Genomic DNA, 19,073 nt, shown 5'->3' with positions numbered 1-19,073 from the left:
TAGGAAGTGTGCAATGGCTAAAGCATTTTTGACTAATTAATGGAGAGAATGAGTACCAAAACCTTTTGGATAAAGAAAAAAGTATCCAAAATTCAAACAGAATTTCTAGCTCCAATAGCTAAGTAATAAAAATTTACTGAAAATCTAGATTCCTAAGCATATTTATGAAAGCACTTGTGTTCTCATTAAAAATCAAATTCCATGCAAATCAATGAATATTCTACCAATATAGGTTTTAAAGAGGTTTATATAGGACCTGATAGCTCAGCAGACTAAAAGCACTGTGATTAACACCAGCTGTCTGCAATTACTGTAAATTCGAATCTCACCAGGCTCAAAGTTGACTCAGCCTTCCATCCTTTCTAAGGTAGGTTAAATGAGGACCCAGTTTGTGGGGGCAACAAGCTGACTTTGTATAAAATATACAAAAGTATGAAGGCTATTGCTTAACGCACTGTAAGCCACCCTGAGTCTCCAGAGAAGGGCGGCATATAAATCAAATTAAAAAATTAAAATTAAAAAAAATATGCTTCTAGAAACTAGTATAAATGGGACTAAAAGACATTTACAACCTATCTTTATGACAACTGCCTATAATGTAATTCCAATTTATGCCTATTTGTAGAAGACTTTGGCTTCTCTCATTCAAATGTTCAAACAGTAATAACACTAAGAAAAATTACATATTGTCAAAAAAAAAAAGAGGAAAAGAAACAAAGTTAGTTCACTTTAATATTCAATCATGTTTATATGAAGTGAAAATTGACCTTATTTATAGAAAGCCGATTTGTAATATATGTAAATAAAATAATTTAAAGGCTAAGAATTTACTTCTTCACATACTGCTTTGGCAAGATGTCTCACTAACACAATTTCATTATGTTTGGACTTGGCTATGAGAAGTTGAGTTAGCCAAGGCAATATTGACCATGACTTTGCAGTCAATTACACTATGACAAATTGCATTCAGCATCTGTCACTTAATTATGATTAAATCCTAAGAGAAGAGGTAGGAGGTGGGAAGGTAGGAGTGAGGGTAAACTAGGGAAGATGCATGTTTAGTACTCAGTCATGTTTTGATTAACACTAGTGCTTGTGTAGGCCAAACTCTGTAAAATTCCAATGTTGTAATATTTAATTGCTTTTCTCATGTATCTTATTACTGCTAAACATATATAATCTGTTTCCATATCACAGTCAGCACTGTACAGGGTTTTATCATTTCAACCATTTAATATTGTCTGCAGATCCAAAAGGCTAAAGTAAACTTAATTTAGATTAACAGCATTTGACAAATGAAAATAAATCAAAACACTTTTTACAAGGGAATTTTCACCCAAACATATTCATCAGAACTGCAGCTTTTCTTGCTCCAAGAAAACTATTTTTATTTTAAATCTTGACAAAGTAGATAATTCTTCATCCTCTAATTTTTTTGTAATAATTTCAACTTTTACAATCCCTGTCTTAAAATTTCAGCAATCCTACCAACTTTCCCATCTTACTACTTTCCAAATATAGGATACAGTTCCCATCCACCCTTCTAACATTTGTGATTTAGAATTTTTGTCATTCAGAATCCAAAAAATATTTATTTTATTTATTTGAATTTATAAACCATCCAATTCCAATAGACTACTTTTTTTAATCATAGCAATTGCATCGGGTGGCAATAATTTTGTATTTTCAAAACCTAAAAAAGTTACTGAACTTGGTATTTACTCCTAGCCAACTATCTACTGTAAAATAATAATCACAAAATGGGCCTTGATTAAAAATAATTCTGTGCTTCTTTTCTGCAAAATTAAAACAGAAAATAAATAACTGCAATATCATGCTTTATCATTACTGAATAAATAGGCAAAAATTCTCTTATTCATATAAGTTTAAAAATCACCAGAATTAGACAAACTGAAAATAAAAGCAAACCATGACAGAGATATTATTTTGATATTTTTCAGTTAATTAGAATGGGGATGGAGCTGATCAAGTAGTTGGTCCAACTGTGTTGCTGCTGCCATGGAAGGGTGGCTGCGTCTGGTTGTTATGCTGTAGATTTTTAAAGTTGTAAGGTGCCAGGAATCACCTGCGTATGGGTTACCATATTAATTTGTTTAATAAATAAATAAATTATGAATTCAATTAATGTTCATGCTGAGCTAGCACTAGGTCTTTTATTTTTTTACTATTTTTCTATTATTAAGAAATTAACGCCTACTGTTATAAATCCAAACCAGACCACTTCTCAGTCCCTTACAAACTTGATTCCTTTCTACATTTAATAAGTATACTGGATGTAGTACCAAATCCAGCACTTAAACCATAGTTTCTCATTCTGTACCTTATTTTTGTCTAATGAAGAACTGTGAATGGAAATGTTAAGAGTATCAGTTTAACTTAATCAATGCAAATAGAGTTTGTATCCTCAGCACATATTCAGTATATGACTTGTATTTTCAACTGGTAGATTATAGGCACAGCATCTTGACTTGCAAAACTGCTTTTAAATTAGAGCTCCTAGTTTGCACAAAATAGTGGGATCATTCTCACAATAAACTGAGCTTTGCTAGCATTTATGGCATATTGCCTCAAACATGCTAAAGTTGGCTAAAATAGTCTTTACTATTACTATGGAACAGGAATAGATCTAAGAGACTCTTAAATTTAACCTTCTCTATTTTCCTAAATAGCATTGTGTAAAAACCTGATTGATCAAAGCTATGCTGGGCAGAAGATAAATATATACCTATCTAATGATGAACTCAGTATAAACTTAGTCATAAAATGAGTAAATGAAAAATAGGAATTAAAAAATAAAATGAAATATAAAATATATCTAAATGATTTCAAATAGAAAAACATATATCTTTAAGCTGTGTATGTAAAACTGAGGTTCTATCTAATAAAAGATAGAAAAATGAGGATTTTAAAATGAGGAACAGACCTTTTTTACTGTAGTGTCAACACTTGGTCTTGGAAAGAAATAGATGTAGAGGGAAAGAAACAAAAGAAACTAGAGAAGAGTTGAACTGTTATAGGAAGAGAAAGTATGAGTTCTTTATGAAAAAGTATTAGAAGTCAATTTCTTATCACAATTAAGGGAAAGTAGACACCAGGAAATATGTTGTTGAAGCAGTTTAGAACATAGCTAATATGTTATAGTATGCCACAGAAGAGTATGGAATTATGCTAATGGGAATTATTAAAAATATATTTGATGGAATGATAAAAGAGGCCATCAATAAGAAAGATGCACATAAAACGATTGCTTCAAAAATGACAGTAAAATATTGTGTGACTATAGAGACAAAAAGACTCCATATTGCAAAGAATATTGTCAAAGACCCCAATGAATAGCTAAGAACAAAGGAAGCAGAGAAAATACAGAGCTATCTTAACTGAAAGAAAAATAGCTTTGGAAGTGAAGAAAACTAAACTAGAGTTGCCACCGAATGGACATAAAAATAAAGAGGAGAAACTAAAGAGATAGAATGTTAGAAGGAATATTTAGAAGTTAGTATAGGGACAATGGTCCCTATAGAGGATTATAGATAATTCTATATATCTATAGAGGATTATAGATCTGAAAATTAATGGTATCAAAGACCAAAACAGTAATGTTTAATGGAAAAAATGGAACAAATTATTTCAAGATTACTTCATGTGCCTTCATGAATGTTGGTAAAGTGGAGTGATCTATTGCAAAGAATAACTACCGGTATTTACTGGAAAAATAGAAAATTTGTAAGAGTATGAAATTTATAAGAGTATTCTTTTGCCCATTTTGCTATAAAGATGAGAAATATGTCAGAAGAAACATAAAAAGTTGAGCACTATTAGAATGAAGTAATTAAGAAACATGGTTAGCAAAATAGAAAGAGATAGGGCAAAACAATGGATGTTGAATTGATATGAAAATAAAAGTGTGATCTTTTGAAACAAGTCAGTTCAGGTACTTTGGAAAAAGAGGAGCAAAATGCAAAAGAAGTACATGAAAGAATTAGTTCAGAGGAAGGGGTACTTTATTTATTAAATTTATATGCCACCCATCTCTGTTGAAGCAACTCTAGTTTAAAGGGAAAGGGGAAACATAAAGGAGTGTATAGATGTAATGGAATAGAGAACAATATGGTTAGAAATAAATGAAGAGAAATTGTTAATATAAATTTTAACTATATTTCCTTTTGTCTCATCCTGAGGAAGCAACATTTTCTTCCTCAAAAAAAAAAAACAGTCCAATTGTCTTTTGAAAACACACCTTTGAGACAACTATGACCTGGATGACTGAGAATATCCACACACGCAATTCCTTTTCTTATCTCATGCCTTATCTTCTTGACTTACTTTTCTATACTCTGTATAATGTAACTTACACCATAAGAGAACAATAGGGTAAGCATAAATATGAATGTTTGAATGTTGCCTTTACAGGCAGTCCATGACTTATATCCATTCATTCACAACCATTTGAAGTTACTAATAAAGGAGAATATTCACAGCTCAAGGTGAAATGCAAATGTTTCATTACCCAAACTAGCACTGATATTACCTAGTTTGGGTAATGAAATATCTGTAAGAAAACAACCAAGCTCAGAGAGCATCAAGGACCCACCCCACCACCCCTGCATTTGAAATTACAATGGCATTGAATGGTGATTAAAATGGTCTTTGTATTCCAGTCCCAACTGGCACTTCTCGCACTCACTTTACAACCATATCGCTTAGCAGTGGAATTTTCAGGACCAATTCCATTTTAAATTGAAGATTACCTGTGTTTATATAAATAATTACAAAATTCAATCTCTCTCTCTCTCTCTCTCTCTGTGTGTGTGTGTGTGTGTGTGTGTGTGTGTTTTCTATCCGCTCTTCTTTTTTTTTTTCTTCATCCATCCTCAAAAGAGGGGATTTACATCAAGCACAAAAATTGAATATTCTTCATTTTGGTGGCATGCATTAAAACAAACTGCAAAACATGGGAGAATAATGGAATAAACAGATTTTATATTAAGGATCACACATTCAGTTGATTCCAATTAAAAGTTACTCATTACCATTCTTCCCAACACAAAACTATGATTAGAAAGTCATCTAGGATTTTTCTAAATAAATAACAAATTAGAAATTTCCATATATCATTGATAGCTTTTTTATACAAAATTCATTGCTTCATACAATCCCTGTGTCTAATAATTACATGAAACATACTTTTTACTTTTTAAAAAGGATCCAGAAGACCAAGCAGAGCATCCTGGATTACTCTAAACATATTGTTCTGCATTAGTTCTAAATATTGTATGAATTTTGCAGGCAAGCAAAATAGTTATCTCATAATCAGTCAATGTCTTTCTCTTTCCTTCTTTTTTAGCTGTTCCCAATCCAATTTTATAGATAAGAATTTGGGCAGAGCTCAAGCCAGAAAATACAGCAGCACCATGGGTATTTAGTATGCCAGCAGCCATACAGAGTTTATTACAGAGGTAAATTCCAACCAAGATTTCCTTATCCGCAGCTCAGTCTCTTAGCATTCAATGCCTTTTCCCATTGTATCTTACCACAGCACAAACATACTGCGACAATTTCTCTCGTGGTATAACATTGTCTTCATTTTAACTTCCACTAATGTCACAGGCTGTTTAAAGTTATCCTTAGTTAATACATAAAATACTTTTCTTCTTTAAGCAGGCTACAAGTTATGTGATGGTTGCAAAGGTCATATTTTATGGTCATATAATCTGTATCACAATCAGATTCCTAGATTGTAGGATCAGACTGGCATCTACTTCTATTTTAAGCTGATGTGGGCATGGCTCCTCCACTCCACTGTCTTCCATGGACACCCTGCGCAACTGGAGAGTTATTTCTTTCAAACTGGATCCCCTCTATCCACTAGATCTTTGACCCAAACATTAGTGGTGGAAGGCATTACACGGTAAACTAGAAAACAGAAGAATATTGTCTCTGATGCTTCTGCTCTCCCTCTCCCTGACAGCTGTTTTCAGGTAGCTCTTCAATACAATTTAAGTGCTATTCAAAAATGGAGCATTTGAAATTACTAATAATTGGACTCTTTTTGAGTGCTTCCTCACAAAACGCCTGTATGAAACCTGAGCAAAATTTGGGAGATTTAAACATGCTTGTCTAAGCATCTGTTAAAACTTGCTTCTTCTACCCTCAGCCTCAACTATAGTAATTGGTGAAATCTGCCAGCTGAAGTTTGATGAGAAGAAAAACCAATGGATGTATTAAATGAATACCAGTGGATCTGTTGTGTATAGTGTCCTGTACAGGACCCCCTAAACAAGAACAGTTCTAGTTTAAAATATGATGTCTAAAACAGAGTAGGCATCACCAGTAGAGATAGCAAATTTTATGCAAATATTGCTTTCTGTTGGCTTAAGAACTAGTGGAACATACTAACTCAAGCATGAAGAGCATAAAAACACTAAATTTGCAGATGTTCCTTTCATGGGTTTTATTTTGCTTAAAAAATTAGTTGGAGGGAATATAAATATGAACAGAAAGGTCATGCTCACAAAGGATTTCATCTGCATTCTGGAGGAGATAAGCTGACACTGCACCCCATGCAGGTGACAGTTTATTCCACTTCATTAGATACCTAAATGTCTCTTCATCAGGATTCATAAAACAGCACTGTTTCTTTTCCTGAAAAATTCCCCAATGCACAGAATTAAGACATTAGAATTGTTAAGAAGTTACCAAAATCTTTGAGCTATTTGTGCAAATGTACATAATACCTTGGCAGTCAGTTGACTCAACTCTATAGAAATTAACAAGTCATGTTTATTTCTAAATTAGCATCAGTACAGCCAAATAGCATGGCAATATTTTATTACATCATTTTTTTAAAAAAGTAGCCCTGCTCAGTGGTGTTTTGGAGATTTGCTTTCATTTTTGTGGCATTAATTTTTTTTCAGCAAATTAATGGTAAGACTATTATTGGGTCATCTAATTCTGCTCCATCATTTTCATTCTGTTGAAATGTAATGCACTTTTTAAAAACACAATTTCCAATTATCTTTTGAAATTTTCTTTATAGAAAAGCAGTCTATATATTATAATTCTGTACCTTTGGAACCAATTTTCAATATGTTATACAAACATATTTTTAAAAATTAGCATATCCTGCTTTTTCCTTTACTACAACTTAATAAGGAATATTTCGTAGCCATAAATCTATCCACTGAACAAATAATTCTGTGATCTTTTTCTATAGCATGTGACACATTTGAAGAAAACAGCCTAATAGCTAAAGTCCAATATTGTCTCAACTATTTCCAGAAAAGGCACTGATATAAAATGCATATCTAAGAGGCATGTGGAAAGAACTGAGAAGAAAATTAATTTTAGGAATGAATAATCTGCAGTACAAATGTATGGAATTCTTATTCCAAATGGCCCCTTATGTTATCTTAAATTAAATTGTTTTATTTAATTCTTCATATACTATAATCTAGAAATGGAAGTTTATTCAGGTATGTTGATATGCTGTCCACACAGATGAAGGGTTTTGTTTATTTGTTTGTTTCCAGCAGCCCTGTCATCTGGGCATTAATTCAGTTCCTTCCGTAATGGAAAACATTACAGAAGGAGAAGGAGCAAACAATCTACAGCTAAATCTAGGTTGTAGAAAAAGATCAATGGGCTGACAGGCTATGAAATCTGGCAGAATATTACACCAGTTTCATTACAGCAAAGGATTTTTCACCAGGATTCCATCATTTAGGTAATTCTAAGTATGGATCTAACACTAGCAAACCAGACTCCTCTTAAGTCTTTTTACAGGCCACTTAAGAAGTAACTACTATAAATGGGACCTGATAATCATTTATACATTTATTGCTTAAATAAATGTACTTTATAAGGTAACAGAAATAAATTCTCATCATCAAGTTGTCTTCTAAGATCCCTTCCCTGTAAATTCACCAAAGTCTAAACTTCACTATTTTCCAAATCAGTCAGTCAAGATGACTTTTAATATTCATCCAAAGGCTGAAGACATATGTATACTTTCAGTAGTTTAAAAATGCCAATGCAACATCTCTGGGAAAGAAAAGGGATGTACTAAAACAAGAAAAAATATTTGCTACCGAAATTATGTTTGCTTTAGGATCCATCCAGAAATTTATTTTTAAATTTATTGAATGACTGCAACAAAATTTTTGCTGCGGAAAAAACTATAAGGAAGTTGACTGTGTAACAAAAGATGCACAATATTGTAACATACACACTAATATGATTACAAATGCCAAAAGGCTTTCTTGAAAGCTATTAGCAAAGACCAGAGATCACAACTATGGGGTTGTATCTTCAACTGTTAATGGCAGATACACATGAAATGTTCTTCTGAAAAAATTCATGCCCCTCTGATCATCGTAAGTGAGATCAGTTGTTAACCTACCCACTACTTCCAAATAATTTATTATTAGAGCCTTTTGCCTTGGATTGCTGGCTGTACCCTAAGGCAACATCAATCATTTTCTCCATTAAGACCAACCTCGTATCATTAAATATGATGGTTATTTACCGTTTTGCTTTTTTATCAGGATAATTAAATGGTTTAATTTTTTTTCAAGATTTTTGCAGCAGCCAAAGTGAATTTCTATAGAACCCCCAGCATTAGCACAGCACACATAAATTTGACTTTTTTTCACTGCTTTTTGTCACCAAAAGATCCACAAAACTTATCCTTTAAAAATCTGATAATATAATTTATTTTTAGTTTCGGTAACAGTTTCTGCCTATTTGTGTTTTGACTTCATTATTTGAAGAGCCTTTTTCCCATATATATTTTTCTGTAGCATGGTTTTGTGCAGATCATTTTCAAGCAGAAGATTAAACTATCAGAACAATGCTTACTGAGGAAACAGCACTTTCAATGCCAGTCCTCAAGAAAGAAAAAAGGATGACAAAAACAATAACTGGACAAAGAAAAATGGTACAGAAATAAGAAATTGAACTTAATTCAGAATTGTAAAATGCCAATCCATTTTTGATGAAACCAAAATTAAAACAATCCATTAATAAAAAATACATTTTTAAAATATGTTTATCTTTTTTCTAAAATACCATTGAAGTACATCTTTTTTTTGATTTTCTAACTTCAATCTAAATTATGGAAGCCTTTAGAACTAGTTCATTTGAACATGAAAATGCATGTAAAATTAATATTATTAATTTTACATGCATTTTCCTTCCTATGTAAATCTTTCAGATTTTTTCTCTTGAGAGTATTTATATTGGAGAACAAGCAATAGTTCTAAAGACATTTTCATTGCATATTGCAGACTTATTTTCTATACACAAAGAAAGGAAAAATAACATTGAATGAACTTGTTGTAAAATTCATTTTAAGGCTGAAAAGCAGCTTTCCCTTTAGAAAGTGCTGAAGCTCTATCTAGAGATGTTCTTTTTAATTAATTTTACTTGCAAGATCATCTACAATTAAGGATAATATAAAAGTGTCAGAAACTTCCTTTGTTACCTCCACATTTTGTAATCCATAGAAGAATCTTGCCTGAACTTTTCCTACCAACTTTAGCTCCTTCACTGCCATCAAGTGGTAAGAAGTCAAAACTGATTCTTTAAAAATTAATCTCTTTATATACAGTACAACAACACAACTAGAGATATAATGCCTTGGGAGTAAAGTTGAATGACTTAGTAGTTCAAAAAGTTCTACTTAGTTGTCTTTAAGCTACATATTGAAAATAAAATCACTAACCCCAAATACTCATTTTAGCTTTTTTAAAATCACAATGCAACTGATAGAGGTCATTCTTTTCTTTGCATCCATGTTAAACACAATATGTATTCCAATGTTTTATCTTGCTTACAAATGAAGCTAGACTGATATTTAATATCCAACAAAGATATAAAGAAGATTCAGTATAAGTTAATAAAAACTCGTTACATTGGAGCTTATGATGTAGCAAATAATTCTAACTTCACATGCATGCTGAGGTTTTTTTCCTGGTTTTTAAATTTATCCATTTTCAAAGGAAAGCACTCACAAATGTTATATGCAAACAAGAGGTCTCAACAAGACAAAACAGCCTTAACTGTATGTAAGGCTGAATACACATTACTTACTATGTATTTTCCTCTTCTTTTTTTTACCATATAGATCAATTAGAAATTCAATTAACAGCACCTTTAAATGGAAAGAACATATTTTTCACTCTTTTCCACTCTAAGCACTCAACTAAATTGGGAAGACTAGGTACATATCACCTTAGGAAGGAAATTCTATCGTGTTGGAGCAACTTATAAAGGCCCTCTCTCATGAGGTTAATCAAACAGAAAGCAGGGGCTATTCAAAAAGAGCCTTCATTGTATGCTAACAAGTACTGCTAATCACTGCCAAGAATAATGCAGAAAGGAAAAACTCCCATAAATTGTTTTCTTTTTTAAAGTAGAAAAAAACAGCATGCAGTTAAGCAGAGAAATTCTTGAAAATTTTGCACTTTCTTTGCATCCATGTTAAACACAATATGTATTCCAATGTATTCCAACAACTTTTTTTTCCTTGTTCTCTCACAATATCAGAATCTGTAACTAATGCAATGACACTACATGAGATTCAGCTTAGATCAAAGGAAGCATTTCCTTATATGGGAGAGATAGAGATGTATTCATTTATCTAATATTTACTATCAATACTGAAATATAATTTTATTTTATTTTACTTATCTATATATCAAATTATTGTATTTTAACTACAATTTCATTTTAAATTGTTTTTATAGGATTTTATTAGTAATTTATGTTTGGAACTCTGTATTTTGATATGGCCTATAGGTCTAATCAATAAACTAAACTAAACTAAACTAATATTACTGCCAGTATCTGTGAGTATCTTTATATTCTGTTTATAATGTTTCCAAAGGTATGATTGGTCACCATGGAAAATAGGACACTATCAAAATCTTTGGCATGATCAAGCACAATTATGTCTTATGTTGGATTTTATTAAAACAGCATGTTCAGGCTGCATATTTCCATGATTGAAATTATGTTGCCACCAACAGAAAATGGAAATGCACCTTGACTAGTCTGGCAACATCACCATATTTTTTTGGTGAAATCCATTATTATTGCATAGCATAAGTGGAAAAAAAATCTGAGTAATTAATATGTTTGACAGTGTTCAGGTTAGAGGCTGAGAGATTTCAAGCTCTATTAATGTCATTGATGCCCTTGAACAAAATCACTCATCATTTAGCTTCTCTATTTCCATTTCTAAAATAATGACTTCTCTCCCATCAGTCTTTTCCAAGGATAAAATTTGTAGCATAAAAGAGAAAAAGCAGTGGAGTTAAGGTTTTTAAATCCACCCAGCATTAATTTTCCTGTAGAAAAATGACCTTCCAGTAGTAAAAAAAATAAAAAAGCAACACTTTCGTTCTTAAGAAGGCCTCACCTGGATCCGCGATCAACATCTGTTGCTTCTTAAATGTGCTTCAGATTAGTTAAACCATACCATTTAATGTAGTAGTATAGTTCATGATATATATTGCAAATAAAGTAAAACTTGTTCTTTGCTTCTGATAGTCCTGCCTAAAAGCAGCACAATAAGATGGGGAAAAATCCATCCTTGTGCACTTCTCCCTAATTTATGGCATCAGGATCCATAAAGCAAATTTTTAAAAGCTATCTCCCCACTCCCAATTTTGGTAGAAAATGTTCATTGTGTAGTATTTGAAAACTGTATTTACTGAAACCCAGCTTTATCTACAATCACTTCCATTTGGTCTTAAAAAATAGCAAGGAAATGGAATAAGCTATAATCCATGATTCATTGCCAGCCCCCAAAAAGGAAAGAGGCGAATTTTTTTGTGCTAATAACGAAATATAGTGACTCCTAATTTTTTTTAAAAAATGATCCAAGCAGATTGTCAACTCAAGCAAGTATCTTTTTCAAGTTGGACCAGTGTATGTTTCCCATGTCTTGTGAACATGAAACAAGCTCTAATAATACAAGGGTGGAATTAGAGGATTCATGCAGCCAGTTGCTAGGCAACTACTCATACGTGTACCAATACCACTGCCTTTCGTCAAAACCCCAAAGCACTGGTTCTTTCACACATTTAATTGGAGGAATTCACAGACACAGAATGTGATAATCCTACCAATCGTGGTAAGCACTGGTTAAATGCATGAAGCTATCTTGTTTTTAGTAACTGCACACAAGACAAGCTGATTTAAATAAATAACAGCAATATAATAGGTTGCTTTGTTTCTAGAATCAATGATAGATATAAAAATCACAATCGTATCTTGGTATTCATCTTTCTCAGTACTTAACAGCAGGTACATTACAACTCTAATATTGGATTGAAGCAGTTACCAACTTGCTTTGGAAAGAGCTCTTTGACAAATTCTCACTGAAAGTCTGTCTGGACTAAGAACAGTTGGTAAAAAAAAGCAGCACAAACTTATCTGGCATTTTAAAAATCAATTCTGCTAAATCAACAAGCATATACCAAGATGCCCTAGTCTTCAATGTTGTGCCAATTCCTATAAAGAAAAAACTCCTCCTGAAATATATCTAATGTACAAGACTAGAGGAAATATATAGAATAGAGGAAAAATATGTTTACAAGTATCAGCCTTGTTAAAAATTTTGTGCATCTTCTGACCTTATACTTTCTGAACATGGGAGGGGAAAAAATTAGACCAGCATTTCATTGTGAGACATTTAGCAGTTCGGGTTTCAGTCATTATAATAAGTCCAGGATGAGGTAGAGAACCATAGCATAAAATATTCATCTGTATTGCAAATGCTGACTTTTAAATATATAATAATAAAACATTTACCACAATGTACCAAAGTACTATTAAGCTTCTTAAATCAAAAAGCATCAATGGGAATGATAGGTATTGAAGAATTTAAGAGATCAAACCATTTTCATGAATTTGGAACGCAAAAGTGGGGGGGGGGACCCTATTAGGTTTTCATACAGTAATCCAGACATTGAGAATTAAAATTTCATGCAAAGTAATTTAGTAGGAGGCTTGAGAAATTTACAATTACAATAATTGTTTCTTCAGTCTGGTTCTATTGAAGGCTATTCAGTATACTCAAGAACTGTTCAATTCCTGCTGTCTGAGCAAGCACAATAAGAGTGTGAAAAACCAAGAAGCTCTGAATTTTTTTACTGCATAGAAATAAACTCTTCTTTGAGTCAAGTTCAATTTCTGGTAATTTATTTGGAAACAGATGAAGCAGCAATATGAAAGTGGTTTAAGTGCTGTCTTCTTCCAGAATATTTTCTGATTTCCCAATTTAATCTGCAACTCTTGTCATTCCAAATGCCAATCCTATGATCAATGAAATGAGCTACTTAACTTAGTGAGAAATGATTATTTATACAAAATTCAAGATTATTTTTTTACATTTACTGGTCAGAAGTGACATTTTTTGCCCTACAAGGTTCTATGCCTCCTCAGGTTTCTTTATTACAATTTTTAAAAATGAGCCTCTACCCAATCATCCTGCATAGCAAATCTGGTGAGAGTATGTTGGGGAGAGTATATCCATCTTTGCTTTCCTTGACCTCTCAGCAGCCTTTGATACCATTGATCATGGTATCTTTTGGGCTGGCTATGAGATTTGTGGCTGGGTGGCACAGTCTCAAAGCCAGTCCCAACTGGTGTTGATAGAGTAGAGAACAAGTTCATGGTCACTCCTTTATGGCATATTGCAAGGCTCAGTATTCTCTCCACTCCTTTTAATATCTGCATTAACCCACTGGATGAGATCATCTGCTACCATGGAATAAATTAGCATCAGTATGCTGATTATCTCAACTTTAAATCCCTGATGACCCAAGAAATGCTGTTGCTGCCCTCTCACAATGCCTGTGGGATTCTGGATGGGGGACAACAAGCTTTGGATGAACCTTTGTAAGATTGAACGGCTTTGAGCACATGGGGCTTTGAGATCTAGGAATTTAACACCTTTAGTTCTGGATGGAGTTGCATTGCTCCAAACAGGCCTGGTACATAACTTGGGGATTCTCCTGGGCTTGTGACTCTTGCTCAAAGAGCAGATAGCAGTCATAGCTAGGAAAACCTTTACACAACTTTGTGTCATGCTCCAGTTATTTTCTTTCCTGGAACAGGAATCCCTGTGCTCAGTCACCCAAGTCCTGGCCATCTGACCCCTAGAGTACTCGAATGTGCTTTATATGCGGCTACTCTTGAAGAGTATTGGGAAGCTACAACTGGCGCAGAATGCAGCTACATGGACAGTTCTTGGGGCCCCTAGAATGATCCACATTACACCACTATGGCATGAGCAGCACAGATTGTCAGTTTGCTTCCAGGCCCAATTGAAAGTTTTCATTACCTTTCCCTTCATGGCATGCGTTCAGATTACCTGAGGAACTATCTCACTGCAGAGGGGCACACTATGGAACCTGTCAAGGATTTCCATCTGGTAGGGTCCAGGAGAATTTTTTCTGCCATGGTTCCACCTTCTGGACAATTATGTTTCCCATGCTAAAATCTGTATCCACCCTTTTGGCCTTCCAAAAGAGTCTGAAAACCTGGCCTGGGGCTGCAATGGGAGCATGTCATTCTGGAAGTGGTTAATGAACTAAGAGAAGACCTCACCTCCTCCCCGTATGCATCTTGCTCCTTTCCTTCCCATCTTTGCAAACTTTTAATTAATTTTAGTGTTACTATTTATTGTTTTAATGTTTCATGTGTTTGCTTTCAGGAATGCTTAAAGGCTCACTTATACCACTGAAAATAAAAAATGGTAGCTAGCTGCAGTACAGTCTTACTGAATTTTGTCCTTCCTGCTATCCAAATGAAAACAGTCAGAGGGGCAGTATAAACAATTGGGGAGGGGGGCTATAGGAAATGTTTAACTTTACTGATTTTCCTTTCAAAAAATAAATATTATATGCTAGATCACAGGTCAGCATCATTACGTTTTTAAAATTCTACATGGCATGAACTCATAATGGTACTTCGACACAGGATCTGTATTACAAAAAATATTACACTACCATTAATATTAAAATATTGCTTGTGAGTTGTGTTTGGCACTCTCCTGCTCTTTTATGTTTTTTTGATTAATCATTTTGTTTTGAATGTTATTTATATTTATACAGTTTTCTCTTATAAGCCACTCAGAATCACATAGGTAAGATGAGAGACTATACAGATTAAACTAAATAAATAAAATGGAACTATACTGAACAAAAATTAGAAAAGGTTACTGAAAAGTTGCTGTAACTACATGCCATATTCTCAAAGGTATTTTAATCCATTCACCTGAATCTAATACTGAGTACTTTTCATCACCATATCATGTGTGAATTGGTGGTCACATAAATCTATTAAATAAATCAATAAATAAATCTCACTGCATGAAGAAAGCACATCTATTTCTAAACCTGAAGAAAATTGTACAGCAATGTCCATACAAATTCATATTGGACTCCATGTCCCCACTTACAAAGATTTATGGTCATTTAATTGTACAATAGTAAGGAAACTGACATGTTTAAGGAAATTTTAATTTTAAGGACATTTTCAAAAGTAGAAACTGAGCAATTCAACAAAATGCAAAATGAGATAAATGAAGACTTCAACTGAACCCTAGTAAGACTTAGTGGCTGTGAGTTGGTCCTGTTGTATACAGGAGTTTATCATCTTTGGACCTGGATGGGATTGTGCTATCCTAGACAGAGTGTAACGTGGAAGTCATTTTAGACTCATGGTTCCTGCTTGAAAAGCAGGGGGCAACTGTGACTAGGAGGGCCTCTGCCCATTTCCATGTTGTGCACCAGTTACACCCCTTCCTGGACAGGAAGGCCTTCTATTTGGTCACTCATTCCCTGGTTATCTCCTGATTGGACTATTGCAATGTGCTCTACATGAGGCTACTCTTGAAAAGTATCTGGAAGCTTCAGCTGGTGTAGAATGCAGCCAGACAAGCCATACTGGGTGCCCAAAGAAGGGCATGTATAACACCTTACATGAGGGATACAGAGGCCCACACAATCGTGGGGCTGGCTAGCCCCAGGAGAACTCTCCCTCATAAACATTTTCCATTATTTTCTTTGTAATGATGAAATATAACAAATTTAAAGTAGTGAAACCAATTACTGAACCATTAAAAAAGTTCCTGGATAGAAAAGGGAAAGAGAATAAATGCCAGTTGTGTTTGAATTAATTTTGGATTAAGTTTAATGGTTATCTGTCAAGAATACCAGTTCCATACTAATACTTCAAACTATAAAATTCATTTAAAAAAAACCCTCCTAATTTAAATGCTGTGTTTCCCTGAAAATAAGACCCTGTCTTATATTTTTTTTGAACCCTGAAATAAGCGCTTGGCCTTATTGCCATGCACCCAAAATCCCAATTGGGCTTATTATCAGGGGATGTTTTATTTTAGGGAAAACAGGGTAATAGGAAGTGGCAGTTTTCACAAACTGGCATAGTGTTTGGATGAAGCTTTTCCTATCTCCTCTAAGAAATATCAACATAATAAATCTATTTCAGAGTAGTAAGCCCAAACTTCAACACTATTTCGTTAATCCTTTAACTTTCAGTTTCACCTCCAACTAATCAGGTCCAAAGCTTTCACATATGCTATGTGTTTATTTATATCCAGTTTTCAGTATATGATAACCTGTAGTCAAAATAAATAAAATAGCAGCAGAATATCAAATCAAAAATAAAATCAATGAAACCATATCCAAAGAAGCAGCAACACTTGCACTATGTATGAAAGCCAGGTATGAAAATAAAATAATAATAATAATTAAATCTGATATCAAGGACTTCAAAACACAAGGCAACTTTGAACAAGAAATTCTACATAAATACAAAACAGGATGACAGGAAAAGTATTACCCTGTTTCCCCCAAAATAAGACATCCCCTGATAATAAACCCAATCGGGCTTTTGAGCGCATGGCAATAAGGCCAAATGCTTATTTCAGGGTTCAAAAAAATATAAGACAGGGTCTTATTTGCGGGGAAACACGGTAGGTCCAAGTCTCATTTGATAGTTCTGGAGACCAGCCTTTGAAGTTGTTCTCAGTGGGTGGGCACTGAGAACAACAGACATTAAGCCACTAACAAGCTTGCTCCACAGAATAATATTATTAATACCGGTATAATTATTAATATAATTAATATTATTCCCCTCCCCCTTTGCTAATAGTGAACAGAGTCATTCAAGAACAAGAGTATCAACCTTGTTTATATTTTACATGACTATGTTATTGTACTTCATTATACTTTGTAAACTGAAGAAACCGCAGGGATGTATAAATAAAATTGTGCGATAATATATGAAAGGCATCAGTGGAGACAACTACACTTTAACATGTATATAGAAATGGCAAAACTGGTATAGGCAGTCCTCGATTTACAACAGTTCGTTTAGTGATCATTCAAAGTTACAATGGCACTGAAAAAAGTGACTTATTACTGTTTTTCAGTTATGATTCTTACAGCATCCCCATGATCATGTGATCAAAATTCAGATGCTTGATAACTGGTTTATATTTATGACTATTGCTGTGTCCCAAGGTCATGTGATCACCTTTTGCGACTTTCTGAAAAGCATCATCAACAGGGAAGCCAGATTCACTTAACAACCAGGTTACTAACTTATTAACTACAGTGATTCATTTAACAATTGTAACAAGTAAGGTCATAACATGGGACAATATTCACTTAACAAATGTCTTATTTAACAACAAAAAATTTGGCCTCAATTGTGGTCGTAACTCAAGGTCAATACTGAACTTGGTCACAGTATTCAAGAAAAAGTGATAACGCTGCATTTAGCAATACCAGCAATACCGCTGAAAGTTTGAATAGCAAGAAATCAATCAAAACCAGATTATACAGAATATCAGAAGAAGCAGGATACAGTGAATGGAAATGTAAAGAGGAAAAAAACAGGATGTCTATCTATTAAAACACTGGCCTTCTTCAAGCCAGCACCTTTCAATAATGTTCAGCTACAGGGTAGCGTGAGCTACGAAAAGTTCCAGAAGACTTATTGTTGAGCCTGTTAAAAAGCAACTTTAAAGATCCCATTCTCTGTTACAAGAAATCCCAAGTCTGTGGTTTAATACAGACACTGCAGGCCATGTCCCGCGGAGAAGTCCCCGCGAAGAAGCCCCAGAACCCGCTTTGGTGTCTGCGGTGCCTCTAAACGCCCCGGGATTCGAAGGAACTTCCAAGGCCCAGCCTAAAGCCACGAATAGCCCAGACGCGCTTCTCTCTTCACCTGCTCAACGCCGAGGAAAGCATAGAAGTTTTGCGGGACTTCCTCCACGAGGTCGAAGAGCTCCAAGTCGCCGCTCTCCCAAGCGAAAGCGAGTGGTACGAGCAAACCAAGCGCCAGCAGCTGCGGCCAACGCAATCCCGTCCAGGGGCGCGCGCGGCAGCCCAGAGCGCCCTGAGAATTCTCCCGCATCTCCGCTCCTAGGCTGACTTTAACCCACAACAGCTGCTACTGCTGCGCCGCAGCTACACAACACAACCCGGCAGACGTGGCCAGAAAGGAGACTGCCTTACTATTACGCATGCTCCGCTCGCCACGCCGGTTCCGCTCCTCCCTCCGTGAGTCCCACGAGGGAGAAGCAGGACCGGGCCCGGCCAATGGGCGATCGCAATACGGTGCGTCATGAAGCTGAACAACCACAAGACTAGGGAAGAGGCCTGCAAAGAGGCTGTAGTTTGGCTGCTCGGGCTGGGAGAAAAGGAAAGGGTTAGAGCTAGGACAAAAGGAAGGGGCTGGGACGCTGTTTGGGAGTGAGGCCTCCTCCGGGGTGGTAAACTAAACCGACTCTGTAGTGAAGGGTCAGTCTACTGCAAGTCGCATAACTTGCTGGTTCCCTCTTACACCTGCACTTACTCGATCCTGGAAAAGCTCTGGATAACCTTTTCATGCATCCGATGAAGTTCAAGAAAGCTTATGATTTTTAATAATCTGTTAGTCTGAAATATACTACCAAACAGATGAGGACCTCAGAGAAGTAATGTGGCAGACACCTGGAATGCTGCTGGAGA

General features: G+C 34.7%; 1 protein-coding gene across 2 annotated transcripts in view; it reads right to left on the bottom strand.

The window, feature by feature from the left end:
• The window catches only part of DNAJC1 (DnaJ heat shock protein family (Hsp40) member C1), a 113,736-nt gene extending 95,148 nt beyond the window's left edge, over positions 1-18,588 (bottom strand). The window contains exon 1 of one of the 2 annotated variants that reach the window (XM_034402170.3): positions 18,289-18,588. In XM_034402170.3, coding sequence (XP_034258061.2) covers positions 18,289-18,477 — 189 coding nt within the window. In that variant the 5' untranslated portion in view covers positions 18,478-18,588. The remainder of the gene's footprint in view (positions 1-18,288) is intronic. The other variant, XM_034402171.2, reaches the window with a different exon arrangement.
• Between the last annotated feature and the right edge of the window lie 485 nt (positions 18,589-19,073).

Source organism: Pantherophis guttatus, chromosome 4 (genome assembly GCF_059756535.1).
Source record: "Pantherophis guttatus breed Tessera chromosome 4, ASM5975653v1, whole genome shotgun sequence".
Lineage (NCBI taxonomy): Eukaryota > Metazoa > Chordata > Lepidosauria > Squamata > Colubridae > Pantherophis > Pantherophis guttatus.
Note: the sequence above shows the minus strand (reverse complement) of the source record. Positions and strands in the feature narration are given on the sequence as shown.